The sequence below is a fragment of the Eurosta solidaginis genome, chromosome 2 (assembly GCF_040869045.1).
Source record: "Eurosta solidaginis isolate ZX-2024a chromosome 2, ASM4086904v1, whole genome shotgun sequence".
Classification (NCBI taxonomy): domain Eukaryota; kingdom Metazoa; phylum Arthropoda; class Insecta; order Diptera; family Tephritidae; genus Eurosta; species Eurosta solidaginis.
Genome location: NC_090320.1, coordinates 117,008,158 through 117,022,283, shown reverse-complemented (window position 1 = coordinate 117,022,283; position 14,126 = coordinate 117,008,158). Strand labels below are relative to the sequence as shown.

Below are 14,126 nucleotides of genomic sequence, written 5' to 3'. Positions count from 1 at the left end.
GTTCTCAATAGCATTTTTTATTTTCTCACGATCGTGGTCATTTGCACTCTTTACAATCACTACACCGCTTTGTCTTGCTACTATATTTGTAATTTGTAGCTCCTTTGGATCGACATTCAAGTTTAGATCATTTTTGGTTTTTTCAGCACCTTGCTTTGTATTTGGCTTAACTATTAAGGGAACAACTTTTCTAATCTCTGGCAACGCTTTTGTTACAGCTGCATACGATGCCTTGGCTTCAACATTGCCGTTTCTCTTTATTTCTGTGCATATTTTTTTATTTTCATTACTAATTGTTTCAATCATTTTCTTATTGTCATTTTTATTGCTTTTTAACTCTTCTTTTTTTTTTTTTTTTTATTTTTTAACTCTTCGCATACTTGCTCACTGCTTCGCTTGAACCCTTCTGCTATTTCACGGATTTTGTTTACTTCTTTCACACTTCTTTCGCAAGACTCTTGAGCTTTTTGCATTGCTTTGATTCTTTCACTAAATGCAACTTCCACTGCTTTAAGTACTTGTTTAATCTCTCGCTCATTTTTCTTTAGTGAATTATCAAACTCACTTCTATACTCTGCTAATTGTTGTCCATTCTGCTTTACCACCATTTGCATATCTTTAAGGATGTCATCAACGTTATGTACATACTGCACACAGTCAGTACACATAAACCTAAGCATCTCACATTCCTCAAGTTTGGTGACGCTGTATTGATCCAAGCCTGAGCATTTTGTTGTTAGGTGGTAATATTTACCACACACCCCTTCACACCGAATTTTTGACGCTTCTCGTATATTACTTTTGCATTTGTCACATTTTTTCTCCATTCTTCTTTACACATATACAAAATTTATTATAAAAGTAGTTTACAATGTTTTTGCATCAAATAACTGCAGAACATTTATGTCCGCTAATTGTAGTTGAATTTTAGAGTTTTTATGTATATTTTTCACAAATATTTAGTGCGTATAACTAATTTAAAAAGATTTTAGAATATGCGCATATTTTTCACCGCTTTCTTTCACCTCCTTTTCTGTTTAAATTTAAAAATCTTATCCCTTGCTGGCAGTACCTGGGGAAAAGATAAAGAAACGCTCTTGACCACATACAGATAAATTGCGGTTTAAATCAAAACCCCCACCATAGAACAGTACTCGTAGCGCTAGACCTATCAAAAGCTTTTGATACGGTCAACCACGGCTCGTTACTGCAAGACCTGGAAGGGTCTACCCTTCCCCCATGTCTTAAAAGGTGGACCGCAAATTATCTGGGTGGTCGGCAGGCATCGGTGCTATTTAGAAACGAAACATCAAAGCCAAGGAGAATTAAACAAGGGGTGCCACAGGGTGGTGTCCTATCCCCACTTTTGTTTAATTTCTACATATCTAAACTACCTTCACCACCGGAAGGAGTCGCAATCGTTTCCTACGCCGATGACTGCACAGTAATGGCCACAGGCCCAGGCCCACAGATCGATGAGCTATGCAATAAAATAAACGGCTACCTCCCTGATCTCTCCAGTTTTTTCGCCTCGCGAAACCTGGCATTATCACCGACTAAATCCTCCGCGACCTTATTTACAACATGGACGTCCCAAATGTCGACCATTTTGAACATCCACGTCGATGGCTCTACGCTACCGACTGTCCTACACCCCAAAATCTTGGGTGTGACGTTTGATCAGGATCTACATTTTGGTGAGCACGCAGCCGCAATTGTTCCGAGAATTCAGAACCGTAACAAAATCCTCAAATCCCTTGCTGGCAGTACCTGGGGAAAAGATAAAGAAACGCTCATGACTACATACAAAGCAATTAGCCAGCCGATTACGTGCTACGCGTCACCCATATGGTCGCCAAGCCTAAAAATTACTCACTGGAAGAAGCTACAGGCATGCCAAAATACTGCTCTCAGAATTGCAACGGGCTGTCTTCTTATGTCCCCAGAACACCATCTACATAATGAGGCGAGAATACTCCCCATCAGGGAAAGAAACGAGATGCTGACCAAACAGTTCCTGTTGAATACCCAGAAACCTGGGCATCCCAACAGACATCTGATTGACGAGCCAGCACCGCCTAGGGGCTTAAGGAGTCATCTCCGTAAGCATTTTGAGGAAATACGGCATCTGAGAACACAGCCGTATGAAGCGAAAAAACACAAGCAGGTCCTTGGTGAACTCCACAAACAGGCGTCGGACCTTTATGCCGGGAATTGCCCGGTGAACCCAGTACTCAAAGTAAAGTATCCAAAACTTGCGGAAGAGGAACGCATACTCCCCAGGGAAACGCGTGTCACTCTGGCTCAACTTCGTTCTGGATACTGTAACAGGTTAAACTCTTACATATCCAGAATCAACCCCGACATACAAAATGTATGCCCCGCTTGCAATGTGTCCCCACATGACACCAACCATCTCTTTAATTGTAATGTGGAACCAACGCCTCTAACACCCCTTTCCCTATGGTCCACCCCTGTTGAAACAGCAAGTTTCCTTGGACTCCCGTTAGAGGATATTGATGACAGTTTGTGATCGGTCGCGTCTGTTAGGTGGGGCGAAGCACTGCTACAACAACAACAACAACAACCACATACAAAGCAATTAGCCAGCCGATTACGTGCTACGCGTCACCCATATGGTCGCCAAGCCTAAAAACCACCCACTGGAAGAAACTACAGGCCTGCCAAAATAATACTCTCAGAATCGCCACGGGCTGTCTTCTTATGTCCCCAGAACACCATCTGCATAATGAGGCGAGAATACTCCCCATCAGGGAGAGAAATGAGATGCTGACCAAACAGTTTCTGTTGAATACCCAGAAACCTGGGCATCCCAACAGACATCTGATTGACGAACCAGCACCGCCTAGGGGCCTAAGGAGTCATCTCCGTAAGCATTTTGAGGAAATACGGCACCTGAGAACCCAGCCGTATGAAGCGGAAAAACACAAGCAGGTCCTTGGTGAACTCCATAGACAGGCGTCGGACCTTTATGTCGGGAATTGCCCGGTGAATCCAGTACTTGAAGAAAAATATCCAGAACTCGCAGAAGAGGAACGCATACTCCACAGGGAAACGCGTGTCACTCTTGCTCAACTTCGTTCTGGATACTGTAACAGGTAAACTCTTACCTATCCAGAATCAACCCCGACATACAAAATGTATGCCCTGCTTGCAATGTGTCCCCACATGACACCAACCATCTCTTTAATTGTAATGTGGAACCAACGCCTCTAACACCCCTTTCCTTATGGTCCACCCCTGTTGAAACGGCAAGTTTCCTTGGACTCCCGTTAGAGGATATTGATGACAATTTGTGATCGGTCGCGGCTATTAGGTGGGGCGAGCATTGCTACAACAACAACAACAATCCCCAAACGTCTCCAATTACCATCACCGCCAAAGAGGTTGAGGATGCCATCGGTCATGCTAAACCATCCCAAGCAGTGGGCCCAGACGGCATAGCCATGCCGATGTTTAAAAGCCTTGAGAAAGAGTGTTTGAAATATTTAGCGCATGTCTTCAACCTGCCTCTTTCCACCTTCGTCATTCCCGAAAAATAGAAAATGGCCAAGGTGGTCCCGCTACTAAAGCCTGGGGAACCAGCTAACATTGGAGAGTCACATTGCCCGATATCTCTCCTATCGCCAGTAGCCAAGACGCTTGAAGCCATTTTGCTCCCTTACTTCAAAGCAAATTTGCAGCTAGCCTGTCATCAGCATGGCTTCAGAAAACTCCATAGCACCACCACCGCGGTAAATGCCATTAGCACCCATATAAATTGCGGTTTAAGTCAAAACCCCCACCATAGAACAGTACTCGTTGCGCTAGACCTATCAAAAGCTTTTGATACGGTCAACCATGGCACGTTACTGCAAGACCTGGAAGGGTGTACCCTTCCCCCATGTCTTCAAAGTTGGGCCACAAATTATCTGGGTGGTCGGCAGGCATCGATGCAATTTAGAAACGAAACATCAAAACCCCAAAGAATTAAACAAGGGGTGCCACAGGGTGGTGTCCTATCCTCACTTTTGTTTAACTTCTACATATCAAAGTATATGTAATAGGGAAAATGACCCCACTTTCATTACGAGGAACCGCTAAGAGGTCCTTGACATAACCTTGGTCATAGACTCTTTCAGTGACCTTATCGTTTCATGGAGAGTTCTAAAGGAGCACTCCTTTTCTGACTATATATAGATAATCTTGTCTATATCACAGGCGCATACAAGTCCTAAGTACATACAAAATATTAGAAGAACGAACTGGGGCTACTATAAGAAGATAATAGGTAAAAAGCTATCTGAAGAGGTGCGAGCCCCAGAAAGCCAGGAGGAGCTAGACGTGTTTGTAAATTGCATTCAAAAATGTAGGAATGCTTTAGATAGGGCTTCCCGACTAAAAAGGTTTTGGAAACCCACAGACCACCATGGTGGTCGTCCGATCTTGACAAGCTTAGGAAGTCATGCAGGGCGGCCTTTAATAAAGCAAAGCATGATGGACATGAATCCTCATGGGCTGCTTATAAAGCGAAAATAAATATATATAAAAAAGCAATCCGAAATGGAAAGCGATCTTCCTTGAGGGATTTCTGCGGCAGGATTGAAGGTGCTATCGAAATCTCCAACTCCAGTTAAGTTACGTCCAAAAGCCGGATGGGAACTGGACGGACTCCAGCGCTGAAACCATAAACTTGCTAATGGATACACACTTCCCAGCAAGTGCGGGCGTGTCTTCAAGTATTTTCAGCGGAGGGTCACCTAATGATCAGCGGATAACCGAAATCACAGATGATAAAAGGATAGATTGGGCTTTACAGACCTTCAAGCCCTATAAATCGCCGGGGCCGGATGTAATTTTTCCAACTCAGCTACAGTATACTGCCGAACTTATAAGGCCCTGGATAAAAGGGATGTTTCTAGGTTGTCTTAGGCTCAATTAGTACCAGTATCGTGGAGGGAAGTCAACGTGGTCTTTATCCCCAAGGCAGGGAAGCCCTCCCACTCTATAAAAAATGATTATAAGCCTGTAAGCTTATCTTCTTTTCTGCTTAAATCACTCGAAAGACTCCTAGAGGACTACATCAGGAGAAGGATTGAGCCGTCGCTTCTTTCGCAAGCTCAACATGCCTATACTAAGGGCAGGTCAACTGACACGGCCTTGCACTCAAAGGTATCCGTTATCGAAAGGTCACTAGACCTCAAGGAATAAACATTGGTGGCATTTCTTCTCCCGGACGCCATCACCTCGGCGCTGACCGATCCGGGGGTGGACGCGTGCCTGGTGGAGTATATACAATCTGCTTACGGTAGGCAGATTAAAACTGAGCTAGGTGGATGCGTGATCCGCAGACCGGTTGGCAGAGGCACTCCGTAGGGAGGCGTTCTCTCTCCGCTACTTTGGGTGGTTACCGTCAATATACCCGCGGCAGGTATACCTGTCGTAAGAGGCGACTAAAATACCAGATTCAAGGGGCTGTGTAGCGCAACCCTGCAGGTTGCCAGCGCAACATATAGCTTCTCCAAACCCAATTGTCAACCTCACCTAACCGCGGCGAAACCTGTTTCACTAACAGACGAGGCTCTGGCGACCCTAAGCTCCTTATGGAACTTGGGGAAGGGGAGGGAGGGGATGGCCTGAAGGTTTAATGTGGCGACATAAATCGTTCCCGAGATGGTCGGGCCAGCACCTTAATGGTGCTGTGGTACCGGAGCGTATCGGATCTGTATCCGGCAAAGGACCATCACATCGATAACACTCCCCAAAGCCTTCGGGGAGCAACCTTATCGCTACAACAACAACAACAACACCGCCAAGAATTAGGGGTACGTTTTTAGCGTTTAGCGATCAAGTCAAGTATTTGGGAGTCAATCTGGATAGGAAGCTATTATGGAGTGACCATATTGTGGAGCGATGCAAGAAGGCAGCAGCAGCGCTGTTCACCTGCAAGAGGGAAATTAGCACCTCCTGTTGATTCTCCCCTAAGGTGACCTACTGGATTTATACAGCCATTGTACGCCCGATTCTTCTTTATGGTGCCGTGGTCTGGTGGCCTGCACTAGCTAAAACTACCTATCTTAAAACTCTTTAAAAGGTGGAATGGAGTTCGGAGCTCTGCATCACCGGGGCTCCGGGCTCCACTCCATCTGAAGCACTTAACACAATGCTATACCTTCCATCTCTTGACATGGTGGCGAAGGAAATAGCGGTCATCGCCGCTCTACGCATAAGGGAAACGGGTCTCTGGTCAAATGGATCTAGTGGACACGCAGCAATCTTGGGCACGAACTCCCCAGTCCCAATACCGGTACGCACTGACTACTGTACGCCAAAGAACGTTTTCGTTAAAAACTATAGTATATATATACCATCGCGACAGAACTGGAATACCAGATAACATACGGTACCGGATGCCATCAACAAATTCATGGATGGTTCTAAGATTGACGGGAAGGTGGGAGCAGGCCTCTTTTCGCCGGATCTGGGTCTAGAGGTCTCTTTTCGCCTACCAGATCACTGTAGTGTTTACCAAGCGAAAATGCTGGCAATCCACAGGGCTGTGAACCATCTCGGGTCTATGCCTAAGGATGGTAAACGGGTGTTTATTTCCTCAGACAGCCAGGCCGCATTAAAGGCCCTGGACTCATTCGTCGACAATGCAAAGTCGGTCACTGAATGCCGCAGATCTCTTAACGAGATGGCTCAGCACTTCAGTATAACCCTTATATGGGTACCTGGGCACAGGGATATTGAAGGCGTTTGCAGAGCAGACGAGCTGGCCAGAAGAGGCACCACCGACCATATCCTTCCGTGAAATGATTCGGTAGTGATACCCATGGCCACTTTCAGGCTTCGTGTGATTACAAGCACTATAAGAATTGCAAATGGACTATCTTCAGCCATATCATCGTGTGAGACATCCAGGCAAACCTGGCTCTCATATGACAAGGGGCGCACAGGAGCGGTTCTGATCTTAAACAAATCAGTTCTATCATGCTAGAATGGGGGTAACGTCCTTCGACTATTGTCGTAGCTGCAGATGTACAGAAGAGGAAGAGAGTGTCCAGTACCTTCTGTCATTGTCCAGCGCTTAGTAGGCGTAGGTTGGCCATCCTTGGTAAACCTTTTCTACCTGACCTCATGACAGGGTAAAAGACAAAGAAACGCTCATTACCACTAACAAACCCAGAAACCTGGGCATCCCAACAGACATCTGATTGATGAGCCAACACCGCCCAGGGGCTTAAGGAGTCATCTCCGTAAGCATTATGCGGAAATATGGCACCTGAGCTGTATCCTAGCTCCTTAATGGAGCTGTGTTACCGGAGCGTACCGGATCTGTATCCGGCAAAGGACCATCACATCGATAACACTCGCCAAAGCCTTCGCGGAGCAACCTTATCGCTACAACAACACCAACAACAACAACAACAACGGCACCTGAGAACTTAGCCGTATGGAGCAAAAAAAACACAAGCAGGTCCTCAGTGAACTTCACAAACAGGCGTCGGACCTTCATGCCAGGAATTACCCAGTGAATCCAGTACTCAAAGAACAGTATCCAAAACTTGCGGAAGAGGAACGCACACTTCCCAGGGAAACGCGAGTCACTCTAGCTCAACTTCGATCTGGATACTGTATCAGGTTAAACTCTTGCCTATCCAGAATCAACCCCGACATACAAAATGTATGCCCTATTTGCAAAGTGTCCCCACATGACACCAACCATCTCTTTAATTGTAATGTGGAACGAACGCCTCCAGCACCCCTCACACCCCTGTTGACACAGCAAGTTTCCTTGGACTGCCGTTACAGGATATTGATGACAATTTGTGATCGGTCGCACCTATTGGATAGAGCGAAGCACTACTACAACAACAACAACAACAACACCAACAACAACAACCATCTAGGCCATACCGCCCTCCCAACCCCTAGATCCGTGGAGTTCGGGGTCGCCAGAGCCTCGGCTGTTAATGGAACAGGATTCACCATGGATAGGTGAGGTTGACAATTGGGTTTGTAGAAGCTATGTATTGCGCTGGCAACCTGAAAAGGCTGCGATACACAAACCCCTTGAATCCGGTATTTTATTCGTCTCTTTCGACAGGCATACCTACCGCGGGTAAATTCTAACCCCCTAACCCGCTGAGGGTCGCACTACCAGTTTGTCCTTGTTGTAAATGAATACCAAATTTTAAAACATTTTTTTCCAAATATCTGGGAAATGTTTTGGCGTGCAGTGGGCCGCTGTTCCATACTATTACCAAATATCTGAACAATTTCAACGTTACCTCTTTTTTTTCATGTCCATCTATTGATATCCAAAGAAATGTATCACTTGGCGGGCTTCAGAATGCTGCACAAAAAAATCCTTCTTGTCCCAATAATTCAATGATAGAAATAATAAACTTGCGCTTAGCACAACGGTAAACTTCTGCTCTAGTACCATAGTCACAAATCCAAATGAAGTTTCACGTTGCAAAGTTTTTGCTTTAATTTCTGGTATACATTATATTCATTTCTTGATATAAATCATATTCAAATATGAATTTTGTGAATAAGAGAAGCTGGATATATAATCTTAAAAACAAAACCACATATACGAACCACCCAACCAAGCAAAAGTTTTGGGGAAGAACCCTGCGCAGAGTTAAGGCCCCGTCATGTTAAAGTTGTTCATTTAAGCTGTTAACATTATATATAACATGGTGCTTTATCGGTAACCGTATCAGTAACCTTACAACAGCTGATTCGACCAACCTTATGGGAATCAATGCAATCGATTATTGGTGCCGCTAAGGTCGTAACCGTATCGTAGACAACCACCCTACAAGAAAGGTACCCGTTACCTAATCGATTACTTAATCGTTACCAATAACTTGGTCACCAATTATCGTCTTAGTGACTTTTACATTACTGTCTTAAAAAAGGTAACGCATGCGCTCTCTCAAAATAGTGTACGTATGACTCGCTTTCTCGCTCTTACCTATTGTGTTTTCGACATTCCTTCTCGCTCGATGTTATTTACATTTTTAAGTTACTTTATTGGGTATGTTTTCGTTATCGCTAACGAAAACATATGCAACAACAACAACACGGGTAACTGGCCTATCGGTTACCCGTACCAGTTACCTTCTGTCAATTCGCTTTAAATATGAATGATACGCGTCCCTTTTGTTTAAATAATATTTAATTATGAATAAATTATGTATACAATGGTTTTTCAAACAATTACCCTTAATTTTCTAGTAAACCTTACATATGTGCATATTTATATGTACAAACTACATATGTAAAGACATAAACTCATTCGTATCGTGCCCTTTCTGAAACCATTTTGAGTTTCGAAGCTCACACGGATGGTGCTCAATTTTTCTTGCGCGAGTGGTGCTGTTAGTTTCAGTTTGCATAGATATGAGTGTTGTAGATATAATACCGGAATATATGCAGCCCCATTTCGTGCTATCAAAGTCGATTTGCAGGTGATGTTGAGCCTTTGAACTTGACCCTTTCCCATAATATGCGTGGTAGGGCCTTATATGTGATACTAAAAAGGCCGAGGGACAGTTGTCGAAGTTTTCTTGTAGTTTGAGCAAATGTACGTTCTTCTTACAGCCACAGCTGGAATATTGCTATGCCCACATCGTCAAATCGAATTACCTAGAATGAAAAAGAAACGAATATCAGTAAGGATAGATAATAAGTTTTTAATATAACCGGAAGTTCTTAATAAATACAAGATACTCAAGGGAATTTCAGATAACCAGAATCAGGACTTGTAAAGTAAATTCAAGTGAACCTCCACCATGCCAAGGCATCTTCCGGTAGCGGGGGTACCGGAAGATTATAACAAGGGATAATTGATAGATGTTGGGGTAATAGATAGTAAATTAGGCGTGCTACAAAAACAAAAACGAATAAATGCAGATGACTGTTTAATCCATTATGCGAAGTCCTTTGAATGGATGTGCAAATTGAAACGGGCAAAGTACTGCTAAAACTGCTTTCCCCGAGTAACCCGGGAACGAATTGATATGACTACGTATATTCTTCTTTAGCAGCAGTGCCGAGCACCAATTCCCTTTTGGACAGGAAAATAAACGTTTGGTTGTCTGCAAGTTTATCATATGCCAGTACAGAACATACTCGTTTGCTGGATCTGAGCAGTACATCTAATTTTCCCAGATTTTCTGGGCTCAGCGAGGGTATCCTCCTGAATGGTGCATGTTTACCCTGCTGCCTTGCCTGGCCGCTCACCCACCAATACCAGGCACGACGGAACTTGCCTTGCGACACCCAAAGTGCACTCACGCTTCTCATGGCTCCAGCGGGTTAGTGGGCTTAGAGTATACCCGTGGTAGCTATGCCTGTCATAAGAGGCGACTAAAATACCAAATTGATTCAAGGGGTTTTGTAGCGCAATCCTTTCAATGGGTTGCCAGCGCAATATATGGCCTCTCCAACCCAATTGTCAACGTCACCTACCCGTGGCGAATCCTGTTTCTTTAACAGCCGAGGTTCTGGCGACCTCATGTTCCTTATGGATCTACATTTGAAGGCGCTTAGTTAGCTGACATCGCTTACTTAACCGGTAGATTCTAAAGTAAAAACCAAAACACAAAATATAGGTTAGGTTGAAGTGGCCGGTTCATGAGGATCTCACATAGACTGAATGAGTCCGTAGTGTTACCAGAAGTTTGTTTTAACGACCAAGCTGGAAACCCTATCAAGACCCAGGACCTATGTTATAAAAAAACTCCGTCCTCTTGACAAATACTAGAAGCTTCCTAGGACTTAAGCCACTTGCTGCTTCTAGATCTGACAGCTTTATCACTCCTAATAGCTGGAACCTTAGCCTGGTAAGCGGAGGGCACGATATTTCTCAGGGGCCCGGTATTTCTCGGGGGGCCCGCGCTTTAGAGGTACTAAGACATTTTTTTTAATTCAGGAGTCTTAAGTTGTTCCATGTGGAAATTTTAAGCCGAATTTCAAAAGCAACGAATATTGATAATGATTTTTTACTTGGTCCCTCGAACAGTGAGGAGACAATAAAAACATCAAACAAAAATATATGTTTACATGAATCCGAAATCGTAAAGTTTTCGTGGTAACAGCCTAAAAAGCCTTCCAACAATACCACCAACTCTGTATCAAAGTCTAGATTATTTAAACGACTTCGATATCGGTACCGTGAATAATGAGTTTTTGCGATCTGAAGAAGTCAACGAAATAATTCGTCGAGGTCATCAAAAGTGCCCTGTTATTTTTCCACGTGATTGTCATGACGAGGCATTTCCTACCTCGTTGTTAAACAGAATCTTGCCAAATGGAGAGAAAGTGGAGCGTCACTGGTTGGTGTGGAGTGCCAGTAGCAATGCTTTTTATTGCCTACCATGTCGTCTGTTATTTATTTTTATTATTTATTTATTTATTATTACGGTCTTTAAGACCTAGTTTAGGTTAAAATAAGAAATTAAACATAACTACTCATGTCACATTTAGTGACGTACAATATAAAAACAATTTTTCTTTGAACTTACTAATATTTTCACAGTCTTTCAAATCAGAAGGTAACTCATTATACATTTTATACCCTAAATATTCAAGAGACCTTTTGGCGAACTCAGTTCTTATTCTAGGCAGTCTTATATTATTGCAATTTCTTGTTCCATAATTGTGGATTTCATGATTATAATGTATTTTACTACTCAGGTAATTCGGTAACATTCCTAACCTAAGTTGGTGTATAAATTTCAATGTGAAATAACTAACTGACTGTTTAATACTAAGCCAGTTTAATCTATTGAGCATTACAATTTTTGGCGTTCTTGGAGGACATTTTAAAATAAATCGCATTGCCTTGTTTTGCTGTATTTGAAGTTTCTTAATATATATATCATTACTTAATAGCAGAATAGTAGGACAATAAATAAAGTGTGGTTCAATAATTGAACGATATACCAATATTTTATGACTTTGACTGATATGTTTACATGTTCTATACATGAAGCCTATTTTCTGTGCAATTTTCCTTTCCAGATAAGTTACATGCTCTCCAAAATTTAGATTATCATCAATCAAAACTCCTAAATACTTAATTTTGTCTACTCTTTGGATTTCCATGTTTTTTACCTTCAGCGTAATATTATTTAAACTATTGTTACTTATGATATTGGTGTTTTTACAAAATATCATGAACTTACGTTTTTTCGACATTTAATTTCAGTTTTCTAAGGCATAACCATTTGTATAGCGAGTCCAGGTCTTCTTGTACTTTCAGCATGGCACATTGTGCATATTTTTCACTTATGATAAGCAATGCATCATCCGCAAATAGACGTATTTTACAATATTTTAAGCATCTTTTGATATCATTGATATACAATGTAAACAATATTGGCGCCAAGACCGAGCCTTGTGGTAAACCAATGTTAACATCCACCACTGATGAAACCTCCTTTCCAATTATCGTTCTCTGTTTTCTGTCACCCAAATAACTCCGGAACCATTCCAAAGCCTTTCCTCTTATACCAATTTTAAACATAACGTCCAATAGCTCAGATCTATCGACAGTTTCAAAAGCCCGTTTTAAATCCAAGAAGACAGACACCGTAAATTTTTTGTCCGCCATGTCTTCTTTCCAATCTGCAATTACCATATTCAACGCTGTTTCACAAGAATGGCTCTTCCTGAATCCCGATTGTTCTGGGATAATCACATTGTGCTTCTCTAAGTATGCCACAAGTTGATCCTTCACCACTGTCTCCATAATTTTTTCATCTGTAGGTAACGTGTTAATTGGACGTAGTTCCTCAGGTTTCATTGTATTTTTTACTTTTTCAACAGGTATTATTGTTGAAATTTTCCAGTAACTAGGTACAATACCGCTGTTTAAGGATTCGTTAATTATGTCTTTGTAGAAATTAGCAGTATATGTCATGGCATCTTTAACGACACCCTCCGATAAAAGCTTGTCGCCGCCATATTTGTTTTTAAGTGATTTTGTGATAATAATAATATCGTCCACTACAATGTCAGTAAATTTAAATGTTTCAAATGGATTACTATGATTTGCGCTTATTTCATCCCCATTTACAATTTCTTCGATGCTATCATTAATTTCAACAATACTTTGTATAAAAAAGTTATTTAGGGCATTAGCTATCATATTCATTTTCCAGGCATTCACTGTTAATTACAATTTTAGTGATATGTTTTTTAACATCATTAAGCTCGACGAGGTCTTTTAGACACTTCCACATACGTTTCATATCGCCATTGTTATGATTTACTCTATCTTCCATGTATTTCTTTTTTTTATAAATTATGGTTCTTTTATATATTTTCTTAATGACGTTATATTCGTCCCAAAATCCAGTATTTCGAGCAGTTTTATAAGATTCTATTTTTCTTTTATGCAGGTTTGTTAATTCTCGGTCGTACCACTTATTTCTTATCTGTATTTGGGTCCTCTTTATATAAGTCAGTGCTTGCATAGCCACAGTTACAACTTCGTTTAGGGCTTTAGTTTTAGTTTCTACTCCGGAAATTGACATAAAGCTGAAATCGCATGTTCGTAGCAAAGTTAAAAGATTTTCAGCACTATAGTACTCCCAACATGTAACAGTAGCATACCTTCTCATTTTACAAAGCTTTGTTGTTGGCACTTCGAAGTGGATTGTCTCATGGTCAGAAATGCGATGTTCACCTATATTTACTGCTTTAACTTTATCATTGTTACTGAATAGCAAATCAATTCTTGTAGACGAGTACTCTGTTATCCTTGTGTCGAAGTTTATCCTTTGTATCATTGCCATTTGTGCAAATAAACTTGTTAGCTGGGTTGAGTATGTTGACGATACATTTACATTGATATTAAAATCACCAATTATTAAATTATTATCCGCCTCCTTGAGATGTTCAGTGATGATTTCATTTAGATAAGTAATAAATGTGGAGTCACTGCTACTTGGTGAGTGATATAGTACACCGATTTTCCATTTTAACGCGCATTTGTTTATTTTTACAATAATGCACCACACATTCATGTTGATAGCTTTATTACAAACTATGCTAAATTGTATATTTTCATTCACATACATGACAACACCGCCAGTGTGCCT

General features: G+C 41.8%; 1 protein-coding gene across 2 annotated transcripts in view; it reads right to left on the bottom strand.

Annotated features, from left to right (window-relative positions):
• The window catches only part of gus (gustavus), a 336,617-nt gene extending 327,930 nt beyond the window's left edge, over window positions 1-8,687 (bottom strand). For both annotated transcript variants that reach the window (XM_067766117.1, XM_067766116.1), the window contains exon 1: window positions 8,295-8,687. Coding sequence is in view for 1 of the 2 variants with exons in the window: in XM_067766116.1 (XP_067622217.1) it covers window positions 8,295-8,314 (20 nt within the window). In the remaining variant the exon portion in view is untranslated. The remainder of the gene's footprint in view (window positions 1-8,294) is intronic.
• Between the last annotated feature and the right edge of the window lie 5,439 nt (window positions 8,688-14,126).